The sequence below is a fragment of the Mercenaria mercenaria genome, chromosome 4 (genome assembly GCF_021730395.1).
Source record: "Mercenaria mercenaria strain notata chromosome 4, MADL_Memer_1, whole genome shotgun sequence".
In the NCBI taxonomy this organism is placed as follows: Eukaryota; Metazoa; Mollusca; class Bivalvia; order Venerida; family Veneridae; genus Mercenaria; species Mercenaria mercenaria.
Window position 1 is genome coordinate 33374473 of NC_069364.1, and position 23365 is coordinate 33397837.

At 35.3% G+C, this 23365-nt stretch overlaps 1 protein-coding gene across 1 annotated transcript; it reads left to right on the top strand.

Annotated features, from left to right (window-relative positions):
• The first annotated feature begins 221 nt into the window (after window positions 1-221).
• Window positions 222-7528, top strand: LOC123551422 (turripeptide Lol9.1-like). The gene is made up of 4 exons (XM_053540913.1): window positions 222-377; window positions 1948-2046; window positions 2488-2652; window positions 7376-7528. Exons 1-4 carry the CDS (start codon window positions 344-346, stop codon window positions 7465-7467), a joined length of 390 nt encoding a protein of 129 aa, XP_053396888.1. The 5' UTR covers window positions 222-343; the 3' UTR covers window positions 7468-7528.
• Window positions 7529-23365: the final 15837 nt, after the last annotated feature.

Below are 23365 nucleotides of genomic sequence, written 5' to 3' on the forward strand. Positions count from 1 at the left end.
GTGTATATTCAAGGGAGACTACTTTTGCCGAAACTACTGGCAATGTATTGGAATGTTGGCCATGACCTCTACTTTTAGAAAGACAAAATGTTTCACAAATAAGACGTTCAAAACGAACTGTAGACAACGGTGCGCAGTTTAGAAAGAGTGTTAAGTTCACTTAAACCTGTTGAACTTGAGGTTTCAACTGGTGGAGAGATAAAAAGATTCACAAACATGTCATAAACTATCTACACAAATCGAGCAGATCGTGAGTGTCTTACGTGAATATTTATAAGGCCTGTACATGATCATACAGTAATTTCACTTGGCGATAGAGAACACGCACGTATACGAGGAGAAAATGAAGGTCCTCCTTTTACTTTGCATTGTTCAAGGTTTGTATTCATTTTCTAAAATCTAATTGAAGTGACTCGATATGGATGTATCACGGTGTAGGTAAATATTAATTACGTTAAAACGATCTTCGCTGTTATCTACAATTTTTTAATTAGTACTTTACTGCCTTGTTTTGAGAACATTTCTAACGAAAACCGAGGCACGGATACGGACAAGCCCTGGTCACCAGGTTACCCAGCACGCAAGCATAGTTGGGACCAATGTTGGACCCAGGAGCGTTTTGCAAACCATTTTGCATGGGTCCCATATGGTATGTACTATATGGGCCCAGTTCGGGTCCCTTATAGGTCCCAGACCTTATACCCCATGTGGGGCCTTTTTAGGTTCCATGACGTATACAATATCGGCCGTTATGGGACTGTCTGTGTCTTATTTTTAATCGATTTTGTCAACAGGTTCTGTAACGTTGACAGCTGATCATATAGTTGTTTCGGGATCACGATGGACTCCTGATCTGTTGCACCTCCAAGATACTTTGTCACAGATTCTTTGTAAAGACATTCTGTAAAGTGCAAAAAGTAATGTCAGTCTGAGCACATGTCCATAAAAATTATGACTATTTACGAAACATAAGATAATTGTAAGTATTTTTCATGTTTCTAAAAACATAAATGACAAAAAGATAGTTATCATATGAGAGAACGATTTCTATAGAACAAGAAAAAATGTATTAAAATGCCATCAAAGTATAAAGAAATCTTTTTTAGGTTTTGGATATATGTGGTACATTTCAAGCCCAGATATAGCACATATAGGTTTGCTCAAAAGTTCGTGAAAACGCATGAAAACATTTTTTATCAGCACTTATTAAAGTTATTTACAACATTTCAAATACAACGCAATTCATTTAACTATTTATCATAACTGAAACTCACAACATTTTAAAGCTTATCGTCAATGCATCGGTGTACCACATCAAGGAGACATTGTATGTGGGTCCCATATGTGTCCGATGTGGGAAAAAATATGGGACCAAGATAGGACCCTTCTGGGAAACATGAAATGTATTAACATTCGAAGAAAACATACAAAAACGAATTTTATACTAGTGGCAGCACGTGTAAGCTTAATATTAATACACTGGCATATCACTTCGTTGAGACATTGAATATGGGTCCGATATGGGTCCGACGCGGGCACACAGTTACAATATGGATCCAGTATGGGACCCATATGCTACATTTACCCAGATATAGCACATATGGGTTTCATATAGGCTTGCATGCCGGGTATAAATGAGCAATTTGCCACTGGTTAATATTAAAAGAGTGCACAGAGACAACCAATTAAATCCTTCACACTATAGTTTGGTCTCAAATTTCTTACCTTTGGCACTAGGCAGAACTGTCGTTATGTCCGAAAAGTTGTCAAATTTTATTCTTTTCTGCAATAGCTATTTTCCAGTCTATTGAAGGAATAATGAACTTATCTTGAAAAAACTTCCGAAAATAGTAACAGGTACGGTCCTGTCCCAGAAAAAGTCACGTGGGACAGCTATTACATAAATAATATTTTGTTTATAAGAAGAATGTTGTTATATTTACACAGGATGTTTCGGTGCTGCGATTGTTAGAAAACGGTCAGTTTGTGCCGATTTTTGTCCTGAATACTATTCACCAGTTTGTGCATCAAACGGAAAAACGTATTGTAAGTACCTGGATTTATTTTAACTGTCACATTGACACAACCAGGGACATAAAAATATACATTATTCCTGACTGAACCCACTTTTGAGCCCCACAAGTCACATGCCAATTACTTCTATTTCGAAATCCTTATTCGTTGTAAAGAAATTCTTAATTCTTAACCTTTAGAATGTAAAGGTGAGAAACACTGCGGTTTGGCGTACAAGTGAGTAATTTCACGAAAAATTATTAAAGCTTTAAACAAAATCACTTTAGTTTTACTACATGTATATATATTATCTACTACATGTATATATATGTATATATATTATCTACTACATGTATATATATTATCTACTACATGTATATATATTATCTACTACATGTATATATATTATCTATATATTATCTACTACATGTATATATATTATCTACTACATGTATATATATTATCTACTACCAGCAAACAAATGTTTTCTAAGTGCGGCCACATGCCATGACAGTTCGATTCAGTTCGTTAGTGCAGGAAGGTGTGATTCCACATCCGGCGGCTCTAGTAGTCCTTGCCCGGCAATGATGTGTATCGCGGTGTATGATCCAGTTTGTGGGACAGACGGAAAAACATACAGTAAGTATTGCAGTCCAAGAACATCGACCTAGTAGACATTGTTGTATTGGACCATTATCAGCAAACTGATATCTCTTTCTCGCACTGGTCAAACACTTCCAGACATCATCATCTATAACTGCTATATGTCGGACAGTTACTATGTCAACTTTGCAAAACTGATATCGCACACATTAACATTGACAAACATATTGAACCTGCTTATGATATTGGTCCGATATAGAACATCGAGATCTAACTGCTACCTGTTCGAGATAGAAACTGATGAAGAGTCGATAATGACAGAAACCATTTTGGTCATCCATGGTTTGATAGTTGCATTATATATGCTAGGTTATTTTTTCAGTTAAGTCGCATACAATGCCATTAACTTGAGTTTTATTAAAGTGTTTATACAAATAAATAAAAATACAGTTTATAGCGAAAATGTATCAAAATGTAGCCCTCATTGGTAACCAGTGAAGAGGCTGTACAATATCGGCAGCAGAATGATGAGCAGAGTGCTTAATAGAAAAAATGATGACAAGTTGCTGCATGGTTTTGATTTTTTTAAGTCTGTCAATAGCCTGAAACGTCTGTGTGTGAATGCATACGTCTGTGCACTAGAATCTCTGTTAATTTTTGTGAAAGATGTTTACGAATTCATTAATAAGATTTCTAGGCTGCACAAGAACAAGAACAAAAACAAAGTTTATTTTGTAAATAAAGGCCTCCGGCCAATAATACAATATTACAATAAAACAAATATAATGATATGAGTTGTGCACAGAAATGTAACTATTCATTATCCTTTAGCTTCATAATAGCGTTAACACAAAAAGCAATGTATTTAATTCTATCATCATTTAAAGATTGCATGAGATTAATAAAATGAGGGAATTCATTTCCACCAGCATACCAGGAATATATAAAAATTTGTCTTTCTTGCCTATATTTGTAACATTTAAAAAATACGTGGAATTGATCTTCTATGCATTCAATATAAAAAATTAATGAAACAGTATCTACATATTCGATCTTCTCTTGGAATTGCAAAATGGCGACCAGTCTCAATAGCAAATTTATGGCTAGAACATCTAAATCTTGCAAGTGATTTTCTAACATAGAATGGTAAGTTCAAGCACAAATACCTTTCGGGATTTAAACAAGTTTTAAAATGTTTGTATGTATCACAACGAGTCGAGCTATGAATATTATCATGCCACATTTGATTCATACAGTCAATTAATCTTTGTTTAAAGACACAAATAAAATTGCTAACATCACCGACCTCTTGACTTAGCCATACAAAACCAAAGCCATAGCGATACAACAAATTTTTGACAGCGCTAGCCCAATTCTGTCTTCCTATTTCATCGTGCCTTTTCAACATAATATAACAATTTTTGGATATCGTGCGTCAGACATGGCAAGTAATTTACACCAGTACTTAATACATTTACATGATGATCAATGCACAAAGGTAATCTGCCACATTCACCAAGGGCAACACTATCATTTACGTAATTATTAACTCCCAAAAACTGCTTACAATATTGAATTTGAACCTGCTCCAATATGTGACATACTTCTGTTCCATATATTTCAGCCCCATAAGTAAGTATGGGTTTAACCATTGAATCGAACAGCTTAAATATTCATTTTGTGAGAATGCACCAAAAGATTTCTGATAAGCCTTTATAGCATAAATAGATTTTCGAGCCTGTGCAGCAAGCTTGATTGCGCTTTAGACCAAGTTAATTTTGGCGTGAAAATCAACCCCATAAATTTATACATCGAAGTAACATTCACTGGACTATTATTATAAGACCATTTTTCATATGTTCGAAGCGGTCCTCCGTTTCTGAAAACAATTATTTCCGTTTTTTGCTGGTTTATAGTCATACCGGTGTCTTCGCAAAATTGCGCTATTGAATTTAGTTGTAATTGAAGTTCGACCGCTGTTTCTGCACAGTTCGCGACGTCGTCCGCGAAAAGTATACATATAATGTCCGCAATTTGTTCCGTTATAAAGATACCCCGATGACCTTTTGATCTCAAGAAGGAGGACAACTCATTAATGTATAAATTAAAGATTATCGTACTGGTTACGTCCCCTTGTCTGGTCCCAACATTGCAATGAAAGGGCTGAGATAATTTACCGTCACCGACTCTCACTGCGCCGCGCAAATTTGAGTACATAGATAATAGGATTTTGAACAGATTACCCTGCACCCCCTTTCTATGCAAACTGGCAAACAATTTATGGTGTATCAGGCCATCAAAAGCTTTTTTAAAGTCCACATATAAAACATAAAATCTCCCGCCTGGCTTACTTAAATGTATTTTTGTACCATACTTTGCAAAGTAAATATGTTGTCTATCGTAGAATATCCGACGCGGAAACCAGCCTGCGACTCATCTATTTTGTCAAATTCCTCCGACCATGTATATAATCTATTATATATAATATTCGCAAATATTTTATACATAACGTTAATAAGAGCAACTCCCCTATAATTAGACGGGTCTTCTTTAGATCCCGATTTATGTACAGGAACTATAATACTACCCCTCCAAACTTCCGGGAATATACCAGTACTCAAAATCTTATTAAATAATGAATGTAGTAGCGGAGTAATAATATGCCTAGTATTTTTGTAACACTCAGCCCCGAACCCATCAGTACCTTGAGCCTTCCAATTTTTTAATTTTAGAATACTTTTAGTAATTTCCTCTACCGTAATTGTAGAGTTTAAAACCTGGTCATATTCCTCATTAACTGTTTCTATAACCCATTCTAAATCCAACAAACATGGCTGGTCTTCCTTAAATAACAAACCGCGAAAATAGTCCCTCCACGATTTAGGGTCTACGTCCGGTGTACTACTTATATTACTACGCCGACTATCTTTTAACAATTTCCAAAATACTTTCGGATTTTTGCGAGCCAATATTAATTCGTCTCTCTTAGCGCGTTGGTGCTCTTGTTTTTTGAAATAACAAGTTGCTTTAAATTGTTTACGCAGAGTTATATAATTCTGAAGGTCCAGCGTCATACTAGTCCAGCGAAACCGCCGCAGTGCTGCGTATTTCAATTGTTTCGCGAGGTCACAGGCTCGATCCCACCAGAGCTGGTTACTTGAATTACATTTTGAAGGTTTAACTTCCTTTCTATATTTAACACGCATATTTGTAGCTGAATTCCGATAAAGTCCTAATATCTTATCTACAGCGCTATTAATATCTAAGCCAATTTCAAATAAAATATTAGCCGCCATGATATTGCAGTTATTAATAAACAATGTTAAGAATTCGTCCATGTGAGCGCTATTCCATTTATATTTATCAACATGACCAAAATTATTATCATCATGCATTCTAAACATTTCCTTCTAATACGAGTATCAAACTTTACAGTACTTTCAATGTGTGCCACTACATCCCTCATGTGATCAATACGTTTCACTTCACAACACGTAAAATGTTTATTTTAGCGAACTGTTGTTTAGTTCCATACATAATGATTTCAGTTTTCAACATATACCCACACATCCATTTTATTACACCATGAAGACATTAGCTTGAATTCTGAAAGCAATTTTGTGGTTAAAGAAAGCAATATATATTATGAAAATAACCGGATCTGCACAGGATCCCTGCGTGACTCCAAATTTCAAGTGTTCAGTGTTGGACCAAGACAAAATACCTTGGCAATAACTGATGTATTTTAACACCATCAGCATTCCGGGGTGCTTTCAAGATCTTCCTACCTGCTGACGTCTAGTAACATGCCCCATTGTTGACTAACGGAAGGTCGTTGGTTCTAAGCAGGAGGGGTACCTTGTAAATTTCTTTCACTGTACGTAGGTGCAAAAGAGAATATCCGGCTCTATGGTAACTGTTTATACGGTAACGGGACGCTGTCAAGTTACCACATAAACAGTGACCATAGAACCGGATATTTCACATCAGCAGTTACACCCAGTGTCAGAATCATTTTCTTGCATATATGCTATATTCATCAAATAAAAGTAAAATTGAAATCAAATAAACGACTTTTTACAGTAGCGTAGTAAATAAAGCGCGGAAACTTTCAAGTACGTCATAACTATACGAAGACAGTTCCGATTTTCTTACACCCTGGGATAGAGTTTTCCTGCACCAGTGAAATCACCGGAAACACGTGTTCGGTATGCAAGAAGACATTTAAACTGATAAAGTCGCCATATAACATCAGTGTGACCTAAATTCAAACAAATACAGACAAACAGACTGTGGTGCTTAGTAAAGGAAGATACTGGTTAGAATGAAGAACGAAATAATAACTCCCTTTGATACTTAGAGAATTATTGTTTTAGTGCTACTTATAACACCTATATTACATTTCCACTTTACTGAATGACTAGAATGTAACACGAACTTTATTTACCAGTTTGCTAATCTTCTCTGTGAAAGTGACTAGCCATGACAGTCACATTATCATGCAATGGTTCTAGACTTCTAAAGTATTTCACTTTAAATACCAATTCACACATTTAAAGAAAAAGACCTTGTTTATTTGTGTTTTTGAATAATTTTACATTAACTAATTGAGAAAATGGTATTACTTAAAGCATAAATGTGTCAAAGAATAGGAGCTGACTAAGGCAGACGGTATTTCGTACTATGTTTTTCGTACAATTGCAGATAAACCTATCGATTTCTTTGACATCTAATAGAAACTCATTTTGGTCTGTTTCAGGTAACACGTGCAAATTGACATCAACGCATTGTCATGGAGAAGTAACTGTTGCCCATCATGGTGCATGTACCGGAGCTCTCCTTGTCAGTTAAATGATGAGATTTTACTGTATTAATACTTCCATTGAAAATTAAAGTCCATCTGCGTCCCAAGCGCAAATCTCGATCCCAAAAGAATGACAAAACTAGTACAACCCCAATTCGAACCTTCATAAAGTCGCAGATTTTGTCTAGGAATTTCACTTGACTCTGAGGAAGTCATTAGTGTGTGAAGTCATTAAAAGGAAATGTAATGTGCGTTTACGGGCGTTATTTTATGAGGAGAATCAATCTGTGCATTTTTAAAATTACCCTAATTGAAGCGATTAATTGAAGCAAAACTTGAAAAAATAATCAAAAAGACACATGAGGAAATACCTTTAATAATGAAACTTCCGCAATACACAGCCGCAATATTTTTTATCTTTCATATTACACTGTACTAAAAATATATTTTTGAAATGCCTCTTACAATTAAAAATAAAAGGACCATATTGAAAGTGAAAATTTGCAACATACATGTCTAGTCCTTATTAATTACTCAGAGACCATAAGCCAAGTCCACACATTTAAGAATTTGCTACCAATCAGACTGGCAAAAAGTTTTGGTGTAAATGTCTGTAGTCTGTGAAAAAGTTAGGTGGGGTAGCGCACGGGGGGTGGGGGGTGGGGGTGCGGGGGGAGGTTAAATATATGCCCCTCTTAGAAGTAACAACAATAACTTTTTTTCATTTCCCTTCTACATTTTATCACGTGTTCATTTATTAATATAGGGGTCATGATTACCCTGGATCGCTCACCTGAGTAATATGAGCTATATGTTTCAAAGATCATATTGATGCTAAAATATTAAGAAAGTAGGTCAGTAGGTCACATTTATGGTTACTGAAAGTCAGTTTTAAGATCGGTATGCAAAACTGTACATGTCAAATTTCAAGGCTGTAACTTAAAAAATAAGAAAGTAGGTCAAGGTCACAGTCAAATGACCTCTAATTACTTGGGGTCATCAGGTAATTATAATTAAACAATCTAGGAAATACAGTCTATGGCTCGCGGATTTCGCTTTTCCGCGTTACCACCGGCACAAATATTTACCCGAGTGGAAAATCGCGATGATTTTTCACATTGAATCGCTACCGAAGACTGTGATGAATCGCGATAATTTTGTAAGACCCCGCGACCTATTATAGATAAAGTGTCCACAGCGACTCGCGATGAAAAATCTCAGCGGGTGACGCTGAATTGCGATGGATCGCTGCGAATCACCGGCAGTCACCGCGAAATCCAGGTAAGGTTTGCTAAGGCGCATATTTATACAGTTAACGAATGAAATTACGAACTATTTGCATCCGCGTTTATTGCAAATATCTTAAAGACTTATAAAAGTTTACTTTTATCAAATACACTCAGGTGAGCTAATAATAAGCCATAATTACAAATACAAAAAGCATATTTTCTTTTACGTTTTATGATATGAAATACGTTACCAGTGTGTATTATATAAATTGCCAATTTATCTTAAACAATTTGATGTTATCTTGTTCTTACATAAATTGTCGAAGTGGAATATGAAAAAAAAAAAAAAAAAATAGTTCAGTACTGATGGGTAGTACGTGTATGAAAAGAATCTGTTCCAAAAATGGCACAAGCGCTAACAGAGCTATGAAACCCAAAACATATAGGATTTGATTCGGCTAACCATATCATCAATCTGATACTGCGATTTGGTGATATATACAGTTATGCATTCAAACCCCCTGTAAAGTAAAAAGATGTTGAGTAAAGGCATGTAGCCGATAGTTATTCGTAGTAAATTACTGCGCCATTGGTATATATTCAAAGTATATTAAACTATTTTTACTGGGCATGAGTACTTTAAGTTTGTGATTATGTCCACGGCTGCCTCAAAGGTGGTGATAGAGCAAGCCAATTTTTCAGGTCTGTAACAACAATGACGTCAGAAGTAGTCAATTAGTCCGCATTGATCTACATTGTACAGCAGACTGATATGAAATAGTTGTGAGACAATCTATTCCTGATTAAATTCTGCGCGGTTACATAGAGAAGGCGATTTTTTAAAAAATAAGACAGAATCACATCATATGTGTTTGAAATATATCTCATCAAATATAAACTATCATATATACTTGTTTACCTTAAAAGTTTCAAATCCAGCTACCTAAAGGTACTTCTGTAAGATATATAACCAAAATATATACTGTTCGTTCACATTTATATGCCTCTAAGTCAAATACTTTTGTGATACATTCAGTACAAACTTGAATGACCTTTATGCATATTTTTGACTAAATCAAGAGCCTAACTCTGATATGACCAACAGAAATTCCAAACAAGAAACGTGGAAATTCTACAAAAACCAGGTTTTCAAACTTCGCATCAACAGGTTCTTTAAACAAGAGCTGTCCATAAGATAGTAACTTGCATGTAAAACTTTAACCAGGATTTTTTACGTCCAAAAGGGGGCATAATTAGTACAAAATACATGTCAGAGTTATGGGACTTGATACTCTTAGGTTGGTAATTGATCTAGAAAAAGAAAACGAAAAAAAAAAAAAAAAACAAGTGAATGAAGTATTGCCGTGCAATACAAAGTCTCCTACTGGAAGGCACCTAATTTTCACTACTGCAGTATAACATAATGAATTGATATCTGTCAATAATGTATAAACAATACTATATATACAATATGTTATAACAAACCATTTGGATTAAAATTTGTATACATAAAAACCTATAGTTGTTATAATTATCAAAAAGGTATCATATAAGTTATTTATATTAAAAAAAATCTATATAAGTCCACCAGGTAAAGACAGGTCAAAATACACCTAAACATTGGATGTAACATGCATGTTGTACCAGAGAAAAATGTTCTCGATTTTTCCCTACGGCCTGTTATAAATAAGGTACAATATAAGCTATTTATAGTAACAACAAAGGGACATATTTCTAAAAACAAGGGTGCCTGATGGTGGTGAATATTTGTGCCAAGTTACATCAAAATCTCTCCATGGATGAAGAAGAAATGCTGTGAACAAAGTCATTCTTAAATCTGGCATTCGACCTCTCAGTGTGACCTTGAACTTAGACCTAGGGACCTGGTTCTTGCGCACAACAATCCGTCTCATGGTAGTGAACATTTATGCCAAGTTACATCAAAATCCCGCCATGCATGAATAAAAAATGTTCCAGAAAAATAATTCTTGTATCTGACATTTGGCCTCTATGTGTGACCTTGACCTTCGACCTAGGGGCCAGGTTTTTGCGCGTGACACTCCGTCTCATAGTGTGGACATTTGTGCCAAGTAATATTCAAATCTTGTTTTGCATGACAAAGTTAAACACCGGGCAGAAAAATGTCCCATTGACCTTTGATCTCCAAATATGACCTTGACCTTTAAGTTTGAGTTCTGGGTGTTGCGCATGACAAGTCGTCTCATCATGTGGAACATTTATGTTAAGTAATATTAAAATCCCTTGATGGAAGACAGAGTTCTGGACCGGACAGGAAAAAACCCTATTGACCTTTGACCTCCAACTGTGACCTTGACCTTTGAGCTAGGGGTCCGGGTTGCGTATGACACATCGTCTCATCATGGGAAACATTTGTGCCAAGTAATATTAAAATACCTTCATGGATGACAGAGTTATGGACCGGACACGAAACAGACCCTGTTCATGCCATGTTAACATTTGACTGCCAAGTATGACCTTGACCTTTAAGCTAGGGGCCTGAAAGTTGTGCAAGAAATGTCAACTTATTATGAGGTACATTTGTACCAAGTAATATTAAAATCCCTTCATGGATGGCAGAGTTATGGACCGGACAGGAAAAAGCCTTGTTGACCTTTGACCTCCAATTGTGACCTTAACCTTTCAGCTAGGGGTCCGGGTTTTGCGCATGACACGTCGTCTCATCATGGGGAACATTTGTGCCAAGTAATATTAAAATCCCTTGACAGAGTTATGGACCGGACACGAAATTGCGGACGGACGGAAGGACGGGCGGAATGACAAACGGACGGAAAAGCGCATTCCTATAGTCCCCGAAACTGGTTTTCAACCAGTAGGGGACTAATAAATTTCAAGTCTACATGCCTTTAAGTAATAGCTATATGTACTTGCACGCAAAACTTTAACCAGGATTTTTTAGTCCAAAGGGGCATAATTTGGCCAAAATGCAGGTCAGAGTTATGGGACTTGATGCTGTCAACTACTTTTGTAACCCCGAAGACACATGTGAACTTTCAATTCAATATCTGCATTAGTTTTGGAGATAGTAACTTGCATGTAAAACTTTAACCAGGATTTTCTAAGTCCAAAAGGGGGCATAATTTGCTCAAAATACATGTCAGAGTTATGGAACTTGACCCAGTGAGGTTGGTAATTGACCTAGAAAAAGAAAAAATAAGTTTCAAAGCTATATGCCTATAAATGATAACTGTATGTACTTGCATGCAAAACTTTAACCAAGGTGTGACGGCGACACCGACGCCAACGCCGGGGTAAGTAGAATAGCTAGACTATTCTTCGAATAGTCGAGCTAAAAACCAATACTTCAAAACTGCTAAAAGAGCACCCTTATTTTCTGAATAATAAATTCCACCTTTAGTAGATACCCTTGCTTTCCTAGTATTCAGAATGTGACCGTGTATAGAGGTTAGAAATATAACAAGTGTTACCTACCTTTTCTACAGACTTGAGATGTACATCCAGGTTAAGGGCCAGTCTTTCATACCAATGACCCATATACTGTACACAGTACAGATCCTGGGCTATCAGCTCCTCTAGCAGGTCCACAGCCTCCTTGTACAGTTTAAGTCCAAAAGGGGGCATAATATGCCCAAAATACATGTCAGAGTTATGGAACCTGACCCAGTGAAATTGGTAATTGATCTAGAAAAAGAAAAAATAAGTTTCAAATCTATATGCCTTTTAGTACTAGCTGTATGTACTTATATGCAAAACTTACAACAACAAGACAGTTACCTGGAGTAAGCGTTACATTGTAAAAAAGTAGTAAAAACAACAAATTCTCACGTGTTTCCGTAACTTATAGTTTGTCAATAATTAAGTCTGAAAGATTTTGAGTGGAAGCCATTTTCCTGCTTTTAGTACCAGTGACCCAAATATCATATCCGACCTTGTCCTTGACCAAATGGCAATAAATGACCTTTTTTATCACAAAAGAGAAAAAAGAACAAGAGCTGTCGGAGGACAGCAGCACTCGACTATTCAACAGCCTTGTCAGTTGAATGAAAATAAGTTGAAAAAGCGGAATAATTTTACAAAATTGCAAAACAGGGTTATGGAACCTGTATAATGCATATCAGTTCATAACAATGGACAATTGAAATGAAGTTTCCCATTCCATTCCCATTAGTGGGTACTGAGATACCAGCTTATATATTAAACCTTAACCAAATATTTCTAAGTCGAAAAAGGGAGCATAATTTTGTAAAAAAGCAAAGAGTTATGGAACTTGTGCAATGTAAGTCAGTTTATCACAGTAAATACGTGCATGAAGTTTCAATCCATTCCCATAAGTGGTACATACAAAAACTTAACAAAATCGGGACGCTGACGCCGACGCATGAGTGAGTCCTATAGCTCTATCTATTCTTTGAATAGTCGAGCTAAAAACATCTTTTTGGATCTCAGTAAGATTTGAACCGACGCCCTTCCGTCCCACTGACTAAAAGTAGCTTTTGGCCACTGCGCCACCGTGGAATTAGATTAAATAAGTTATCCTGACCTTGAACGTGATCCAATATACAATCCTAACCTTGGTTTTCTTTTAAGCCAAGTTTGGGTTCCATACATCAATGCAAACTAAAGTTATTGAGCGGAACCCATTTTTTTCTATTTTTAGCAACAGCGACTGTCATAGGGTAACATGTGTCATAGGGTAACATTATAATATATATAAATAAAATGAATAAAGTGGTTGTTGCTTTTATAGTTATATTCATCATACTGTATTCCCTTTACTTCTTTTTTGGCCTATATATCCCGTTAATCTTACTATATTCCCCTCTACTTATCCATGCTAACCGTGCACTATGCCCTTCAGCCGTTCTCCCAAAATCGACTCATACTGGAAAAAACCATGTCGCCGACCTTGCAGTAATATCTCTCAAAATGTTCGAGCACAAAACTGTGCACTTTAGCTTAAGCTTATACCAACAATGTATGGACAATAACTTAAATACATGTTTTGGTATTTTGTTGCACACTTAGCATCCACGAGTAGACGTTAAAATCGCCAAACATTGCAAAAACCCCATGTCGCCAAGCTAATTTACGAACTAAAAAGGACTAATTCGTATTAGGTCACTAATAGTAATGTTTACAAAATGGCATTTGCTTGGTATACTCTGAAAGGTAACCGTGTTTTGCACTATTTTGCAAATTTTAAACAACTTTTACCGTGCCGTTTTTTTTATAAATTTTGAATAACTTATGGCATCTCCTCAAGCTCAAGTAGAGACAAATTTCAAAGTGATAGCCACTATCCAAAACGTTTGCAGAGAACCAATTTTACCATTAATTTCAATAGAAGAAACATCAAACTATTGGTAAACAATTATAAAACACAAAATAAAAATGTCAATGCAATTTTTTCCATGGTGTCTCAAGTAAACGGATTTAATGAGACAGAATTCATACTTCAACATTGAAAAAATAAGGTCGAATGATGTGTTTCTGTTTTGGATTTTACTTACTCCATTTAAAAATAACCTTAGGGAAGATGTAAAACCTACCTTTTCTTCCACAATATATAATTTAAGAGTGAAAACAAAACAGAACCCTTTCACCGCGTGTAACTCAATATTTGTAAAGATGTGTAACTCTACCCCTCCTGTTTAAGTAGTAAATTCACTTTGAACACCAAGAAATCGCTTATAAGATTCATCTTTTTCCATTTTTGTACAAAAAATCAATAATAAGTCTTGAAAGAAGTAAAAACTTACTAGTAAAAAATGAAAATAAGGAAAAAAAATTCGGGTCCCAGTAGGGCTTGAACCTACGCACCCCTAAGAACTGCTGTAAAAGTAGATTTATAGTAGGAATTGAATACTCTTCAAAAAGGAGGTTCTCTATTAGTGATCTAATACCATCAGAAACTGGTATTTTGATAGTAATTTTTCTTTGAATCGATGTCGACAATACACACTTATGGTACCGTAACGAATTTTAAACACAACATAGCGTAATATGACTACAATTAAAGAATCGTTATGTTTTGAATGTGTAAAAGGTTAAATTCATTAGTAAAATTCGAAGAAAAACTAACTTCTTTAAACCTCTTTGAACCCTAAAATCAGTAATGTTTCATTTTCTTGTGAGTAGCTATATATATTGTGTGTGTGTGTGTGTGTGTGTTTAACGTCTTTTTCAACAATTTTTCAGTCATATAAACGACGGTGTCTACTTGCAGCAGTGAGCACAATATCACGCCGTAGACACGTGGCATGATACCCCACCCAGTCACATTATACTGACACCGGGCTGACCAGTCCTAGCAATATCCTCTTAATGCTGAGCGCCAAGCGACGAAGCTACTAGTACCATTTTTTAAGTATGACGCCGCCGGGGGCGGACGCCGCAGTCTACCACTAGACTACCGAGGCGGTCATCTTGTGAGTGTAGCCTTTGCGTATACATTAATGATATATCACATCCTCGTATGAAACTGTTTGGCCATAATGATGCTTTGTTTCTTGTACATGTCACAAGAAAAAAATCTGTCTGAAGTGATACATTTGCATCTTATCGCGGTCTGCATATCTTCCTTTGAACAAATTAAGGTGGAATGCGCCTAATTTGAAGTTGTTGGGTTCCGTTTCGAAATTTTGTTTAATATAAAATTCAGTATATTCCTCATAGAATGCGTATTTTACTGTTTTGATATTTCTGTAACTTTTTTCTCTACAAACCTTCAAACACGACTATTGAGGTCCATTTTTGATGAACCATTATTTCACGTCCGTCAGACTGTTTTCTTAAATCGTTCTGTTCAGTCAACAAGTATCGATTTGCTTGTTTCTCATCATATTTTCATTTAAAATGTCTTTGAAATGGTGCATAATTTGTGGAGATCATTTTAACGTTGAAGTCGATATTTACGTTAAAGTGACGTCAGAGCGACAAATATGACGTTTAGTTTTGAATAAAAAGTTTGCGTTAATCTTGTCTCATGTAAAACCCAAACGATAGAATTTGACAAAAAACTAACATGATCATGAAAACTTTATTTTCTGTCGATTGAAGGATCGATTATGGGTCACCGAATTCGTTTTCGCATAAAATTACGTTACGCTACCCCTACCCCCAAATAACAACATAGCTTAGTTTGGCTGTTTTTCTGATATATCTCTATTCAAATCTTAGTATTTTACATTCTCATTCATCAGTTGTTCACTACAGGCGTGAAACGAATCAAGGAACGTGAGAAAGAGAACTTTCCTTTCAAAAGAGGTCCTTATAACTGTAAAATTGGCGACTTCATTGAGAAATGGTTTGAATGCAGAATGTATAACATACGCCTATACAATTTGGCTTAAAATACTGATCATGTTATTTTTGAAAGTCGCTTTAAATATACTTTCTATATGATAAAACTTTTTTTTTTCAAATTGTTCTTATTCAATGTACCAATAAACACGTTTTCCGTTGTAAAACACTGCTAACATGAAGAATATTTGCATATGCAATTGTGTATATTGTTCGGAGTTTTCACACTTGAAACATAAACAGAAAGCATCATTATTGTACAATATCATTGATCAATATTTACAACAGATTCAAATATTTCAAAGGTTGTGATTTCAGACGTATTGTAGCGTGCACGGTCTAGCTCAGTATATTAAATATAATATAATTTTCCTATGGGTTTCCTTGCCGAATGATTGGAAAACAAATGATTCTTAAAATGATTGGTGAAATATAAAATAATTAATGCTAATCAATCTATCTCAACTTAACTGATGACGAGCACTCAAAATTAGTGGATGGGATCTCTTGTAGTATGGCGATTCACAACAAACTATGCCGGAGGTGAATACCATACATTAAGATTTTACCTAAATACCACCAGATGTCGAGTTCCTATCGTCGTGGAACTTAAACGGAACGCAATGTTCTGAGTAAGAACCCAGACTATGATAGGAGGTCAAGAACCCGATAGTATTTGGCAATTTATTATATTATTTATTTTTCAGCGATGTTATTCAGTCGGTAGCTTGGCAGACTCTTATAATATATTTACTTTGACGTTGTTGACTCCTCGGTAGCCAGGCAGGTTCTGATCTCTTCGTGGCGCTGTCCCGGTATTTATAAGCTTTTATCTAATTGTAATTAATGAGCGCTCAATGATTATGACAAAATCAAGCTCCTTAGTACATTGATAATGGAAGTGCGTAATTTGTCCTTAATTTGTGTATTTTCCGTAATTAGAGCCTAAAACTATCGTAATTAACGTGTCAGTAGATAGAACTTTCTTTTCTAGGAATTCATGAAAGATTAGTGCTTATTTCATTTAGTCTATCATCTAAAATATTGAATTATGACGGATCATCGGCGGTTCGAATATGATTGGGTCTAACTATTCTATGTACGAATCATAAGGTATGCGGCAACTAAATTATATCAAACATCCTGATAGAGGCATCTCGCCACAGTATGACCCTTGACTCAACCGCCCCTCCAAGGGAGTAAAGGTTGTTTGTATCTTGTTTTTCTTAATATTATCCCTAACCCTGCCTATGTACGCACACACGCACGCACATCCCAAGGTCTTACATTTTTACTATTTCGTTTCTTACTTCATCATCCTAGTAACATCGGACCATAAGATAAGTTGCCATGGGCTTGCCCGGTTAATTACCCGCTCCACGCATACGTTCGCATAATTTGATGGCGGAATTTGGTTTTACGGGTCAGTTAATTTTTCATTTTGAAATTTTATACCACAGACGCTATTTGAAATAAATCGTAACTTCTACAAGTTCAGTATTCATGATATAAGAGAGGTTTCGTTGAGTTACAGCGTCAGTCACAACCGCTGCTTTCTTTCTTTTACCCCATCCGCTTAGCTCAGTAGGAGTGCAGATCTATGGATCGCGAGATCGGTCCCCGGGTAGGGCATGCCGATTTGATAGAAGGCACGTGTCCGAAATCATTCGTCCTCCACCTCTGATTTATTTGGTGAAGATAGAAGTTATTTGTTGAGAATACAGAATCCAGGAACGAACACTGGTTAGGTTAACTGCCCGCAGTAACGTAGAAAAACAGAGCTAAACCAAAAAAAAAAAAAAAACACAACAACAACAAAAAACAACAACAACAAAAAACCAAACAAAAAAATCTTTCCTTTTTATGTTTCTATTATGTGTCAATGAATACAAGGATAACATTTGTACACACATCTCCGGAGAGCTAAAACCTCTTTGCAAAGGATGGTGTTTCTATCTAGCCAAGTTGCTAAATAAATTAACCTTTTCAGAGCAACAGCCTCCGTAGCTGTTTTCCAGCGGTTATTCAGGAGGATTCACTATATTCGAAATCGGGGTGTCTGACTACTCTTCAAACAATCGAAATATTTCCAAAAACGTAAAATTTGTAATAAAGTTAGATAAAATAATGTTTAGTCGAACATGATGTAATAATTACATTTATATAAAGGCTTTCTAAATTTTAAAAAGTGATATTAGCACTTTTTTCCAAGTTATGTTAAAACGAATATTTCTCATTTTCACCTACGTTTTTACTTTTTCGGCGACGCCGTCTAAATTCGTTTTCGTTACCTATGCCACGTGACTTCAGTTTGCAAATCAAACTACTTGATAACGCATTATAGATAATTTATCAAAATGGAAGATTTATGCAACACTCTGCCTGATTGGACGAGAGTGTCAATTTCTTTCACTCTGTTGATTGTGCTACGCTGAGTGAAATGTAGACAAAGCGTTTATCCTAAACGACGCTGTTCACAGTTTTAAAGCTAACTTTGCCTCAGTATATTTAGCAAGAATACTGATATATCTCAAAATGATAAGTAAGTTTAATAAATATGATAAAAACCTGTTCAAATACCAACATATATCAAATTAAAGAAAGAGCTGAATACGGTCTGCGTATCGCATGAATAAGGATGTGATAAGAGTCTTTTATGTAGAGAAGTGCTTTTTAAAAGATTTTCCTTGTTCCAATTGTCATCTGTATATGAAAAGGTTTCTTGCTTTTGTGACTTATTCAGATTGCATATTAAAATGAGTACTTGTTTGCTTTGATATATTTGTTATAAATTATTTAACTGATTTATTATATATGAATATTTTTCTTTAGTATGGTATGCAAATATTGAACTCAGTTGAAATCTGTTTTATTATATATATGCTATATAATGACTGAATCGCATTACACTGAAATGAAGGTACGCTGCATACAGTTTATCTATGTAATATATGACTACGGTCAAACTTTGCTTATGAAACAGAAATACTGAAATAATTACAGTTGTATGTTTTGCTTGACCTTCACTTTTTTATAGGTGTGACGTCATTGTCCAAAGATTCATGAATAGCGAAATGCATTTGTTAAAGCGGGATCAGTTGGCCTATTTTAGAAATAAATAAAAATAGTAAATAAAAAAAAATCCTTTAATTGTATTTTTTCTCATGTATTCTAATCAAACTTGATTTGTAGCATCTTTATTAGGCCCGCAGCCAACTTTGTTCAGCTGGGACATTTAACCCCTTTTAGGGGCTGCTAGAGCTAAAACTAGAAATGCCTTTATACAGCGTCTCATGAACAGCTTGGTGGATCTTTGTCATACTTGGTCTGAAGCATCATTATAAGGTCCTCTTCCAAATATATTTATATAGGAACTTGGACCCTATTAGGGACCACTAAAGCTAAAAGTAGATATGCCTTTCTTCGCATTAACCACTAAAATGTAATGGATTTTTATCAAACTCGATGTGTAACAATATCGTAAGGTCTCCTGCTATTTTGTTACAAATGGGGATATAGACCAATTTAGCTAAAAATATAAACACGTTTAATGACCTCTTCTCATGAACCGCTTCATGAATCTTCATCAAACTACTTCTGTAATTATTCGTCTAAGGATAAACGAAACAAAATTGCAACCCTACGAAACCTTTGCGAAAAATTAAAAGAGAATCATTTAAATTGTTAAAGTGCGGTGTTTAGTTTTGCAATTTGAAAAAATGTTAGATGAAAGATGAATGTTAGATGAAAAATTCATATACTTCTTTCCTTATTACAATTCGCCGACCATCACTTTTAAAGATATTTCTTGTTTCGTACTGTGCCGAGGTTGGCCAGATTCTGTTTACCCCAGTATTATTTTCTGAATGCACCTGTATTAACTAATAAGATATTTATGGCATATATTTATAATGTAGGCCTATATTTGTTTGCCTCAGTTCTATTAGCTGCATGTGATGGAATTATATACTGGTACTTGTTAAAATTAAAAGGCGGAGATAATTCAAATAAACGATTTTCACTATATTCTGTCGGGGTTTTTTAAAATTTATTTTTGTAAATGTTAACAATGTAATGTGCATCGATACACGAGTTTTCATGTATTATTATTAACTTGCGAGATAAATAAATTCACTTGTAACGTTGAATGAAATCATTAATAGTTGTAAAGGCCTCTTTTGATTAAATTCTACTTAAATAGGTTAAAGATGAGTTTGTCTTGATCACGAGAATCAGAATATCCATTGAATTACGCATTTTTTTATCTGGGGTAGGAGTAGAGTAATGTAATTCAGCGCAAAGGGTAACGGGGTGTTGATTTAGTCGCATTCTCATATATCAAATATAATCTAAACATTAAAATCTGAGTTCTACACAGAAATTATTTCGCTATATGCACAGAGTTTTAAAGGCTATTTTGATTTAATTTTACTAGGAAAAATAAAATAGTAGAGTTTATTCTAAAAGGAGGAGATACATGAAAAAATACTCAATTGCGCTATCTTGTGATTTGGGGGGGGGGGGGGGAATAAAGTTTTCATGATCATGTTAGTTTTTTGTCAAATTCTATCGTTTGGGTTTTACATGAGACAAGATTAACGCAAACTTTTTATTCAAAAAGCATGTTTGACCGCTAATATAAATCATGTAACCGCAATTAAAAAAAGCTATGTTCTCACCTATGCTCCGTAACGTAGATTTATAGGGCACATTTTTAAACTGTCGTATCCCGTAGACAAGAGACATTTTGTGGGTAATTATTTTCGATAAACCGCAAAGGGTTCGAAGTTTAAACAAGAGCACCGCCTTGCGGGTGCTGACGCTCATCTGATTCTTTTTTGTATAATAGAAATATTGTCCTACCCATGATTTTCTAAGTCTAAAAAGGGCCATCATTCTTGCAAAAAGCAGGATAGAATTATGTTTCTTGATGTACAGCGTCCGCTTACGATGGTGAAAATCTGTTGCAAGTTTTAAAGCAATAGCTTTCATAGTTTATGAGAAAAGCTGACTTAAACATAATACTCAACCAAGAAAACTGATTTTCTAAGTCCAAAAGGGGCAATAATTATTGCAAAAAGCAGGTTGGAGTTATGTTTCTTGCTGTACAGGGTCAGCTTATGATGGTGAACAAGTGTTGCAAGTTTCAAAGCAATAGCTTTGATAGTTTAAGAGAAAAAGTTGACCTAAACATAAAACTTAACCAAGAAATCTGGTATTTTCTAAGTCCAAAAGGGGCCATAAATCTTGCAAAAAGCAGGATGGAGTTTTGTTTCTTGCTGTACAGAATCAGCTATTGATGGTGAACAAGTGTTGCAAGTTTTAAAGCAATAGCTTTGATAATTTAGGAAAAAAGCTGACCTAAACATAAAACTTAACCAAGAAAAGTGATTTTCTAAGTCCAAAAGGGGCAATAATTCTTGCAAAAAGCAGGATGGAGTTATGTTTCTTGATGTACATTGTCAGCTTATGATGGTGAACAAGAGTTGCAAGTTTCAAAGCAATAGCTTTGATAGTTTAGGAGAAAAAATGACCTAAACATAAAACTTAACCAAGAATTCTGATATTGTCTAAGTACAAAAGGGGCCATAAATCTTGCAAAAAGCAGGATGGAGTTATGTTTCTTGATGTACAGGGTCAGCTTATGATGGTGAACAAGTGTTCCAAGTTTCAAAGCAATAGCTTTGATAGTTTAGGAGAAAAGCTGACCTAAACATAAAACTTAACCAGGCAACGCCGACGCAGACGCCGACACCGATCAAGTGATGACAATAACTCATCATTTTTTTCAAAAAATTAGATGAGCTAAAAATCATATAAACCATTACTTTACCGTGAACTTCGAAGTCCGACTATTAGCATGCTGCAAATGAGTCGATTTAAGGTATTAGACCCCTAATAGTAATGTTTAAAAAATGGCATTTGCTTGGTATATTCTTAAAATTGATCGTGTTTTGCACTGTGTTGCAATTTTAAACAACTTTTACCGTGTAGTTTTTTTTTAAAAATTTTATAAATTTTGTGTAATTTATGATATTTCCTCAAGCTCAAGTAGAGACATGCAAGTTTCAAAGTGATGGCCTTTATCCAAAACGTTTGCAGCGAATTCATTATACAATTATTTTTTATAAAAGAAACATCAAACTATTGGTAAACAATTATAATACTTAAAATAAAAGTGTCATTATCATTTTTCTAGGGTGCCTCAAGTAAACGGATTTAATGAGGTAGAATTCAAACTCCAACATTGAAAAATCAAGGTCGAATCCTGCGGGTCTGTTTTGAATTTTGCTCACTTCCTTCACTACCTACATTTCTTCCACAATATGTAATCTAAAGAATGAAGGCAAAAAAAAAAATGAACTAAAGCTAAATATTCTTTCCTTGTTGTACAATATCTCTACTCCGATTTAGTCAATGTTCGGCTGGCATACGCTATAACTTTTTCTGTTATTTACCTTTAGTGAAAGTATAACACGTACTGCAATTTCACTCGTATCTACGTATAAAATGAACGGCTGTGCGAAGTCGGGATAACTAAGTATTTGTGCTTTTACCAGTTTTTGCTCAAGTTTGGCGAAAGCCTGATCACATTCTTTGGTCCAAATAAATTGCGCGTCTTTCTCTGTTAGTCAATGTAATGGTTTTGGTAAATCTGTAAACTCAAAAATGAATTTAGTAGCTGCATAGTCCTAAGAAAGCTCTAAAATCCGTGGTATTTGTTGAAACAGGCCAATTCTTAATTGCTTGTGTTTTCTTAGGGTCTGATCTAATATGCCCTCAGCCGATATATGGCAAAGATATTCTACTTCTTTACAAAACAAATGGCATTTCCTAGGTTGTAGTTTAAGACCTGCATGTTGTAACCACCAAACACCGTATCTAGATTTTCTAACTTTTTATCGAAGATTTTACCATGAACTATTATGTCGTCCAAGTATTTTAAACATATCTGTCAGATGAGACCTGCTAAAACTTTCTCCTCTCCATCAATAGCTCAAATGTTGCAGGGGCGTTGCACATTCCGAAGGGATTTACCCGGAACTCGAACAATCCCTGTCTTGAAATAAAAGCCGTTTTTTCTTTATCTTCATCCTCTACTTCTACCTGCCAGTACCCAGAACTCAGATCAACACAAGAAAACCACTGCGTTCAAGACATTTGATCTAATGTGTCGTCTATTCTCGGTAAAGGATACGCATCCCTTAAAGTTAATTTTCTATAGTCTATGCAAAACGTTTACCTTCATCTCGTTACTGTACCATGACTATGCCACTGGCCCACTAGTGACTGCTGTAGTATGCCTTTTTCTAGCATTTCATCTAATTGCCTATCGATTTCTGCATTCATGTGAACAGGAGCTCTGCGCAGTCTTTGTTTAATAGTCAAACCACTAATTGTTCTGTCATATAAA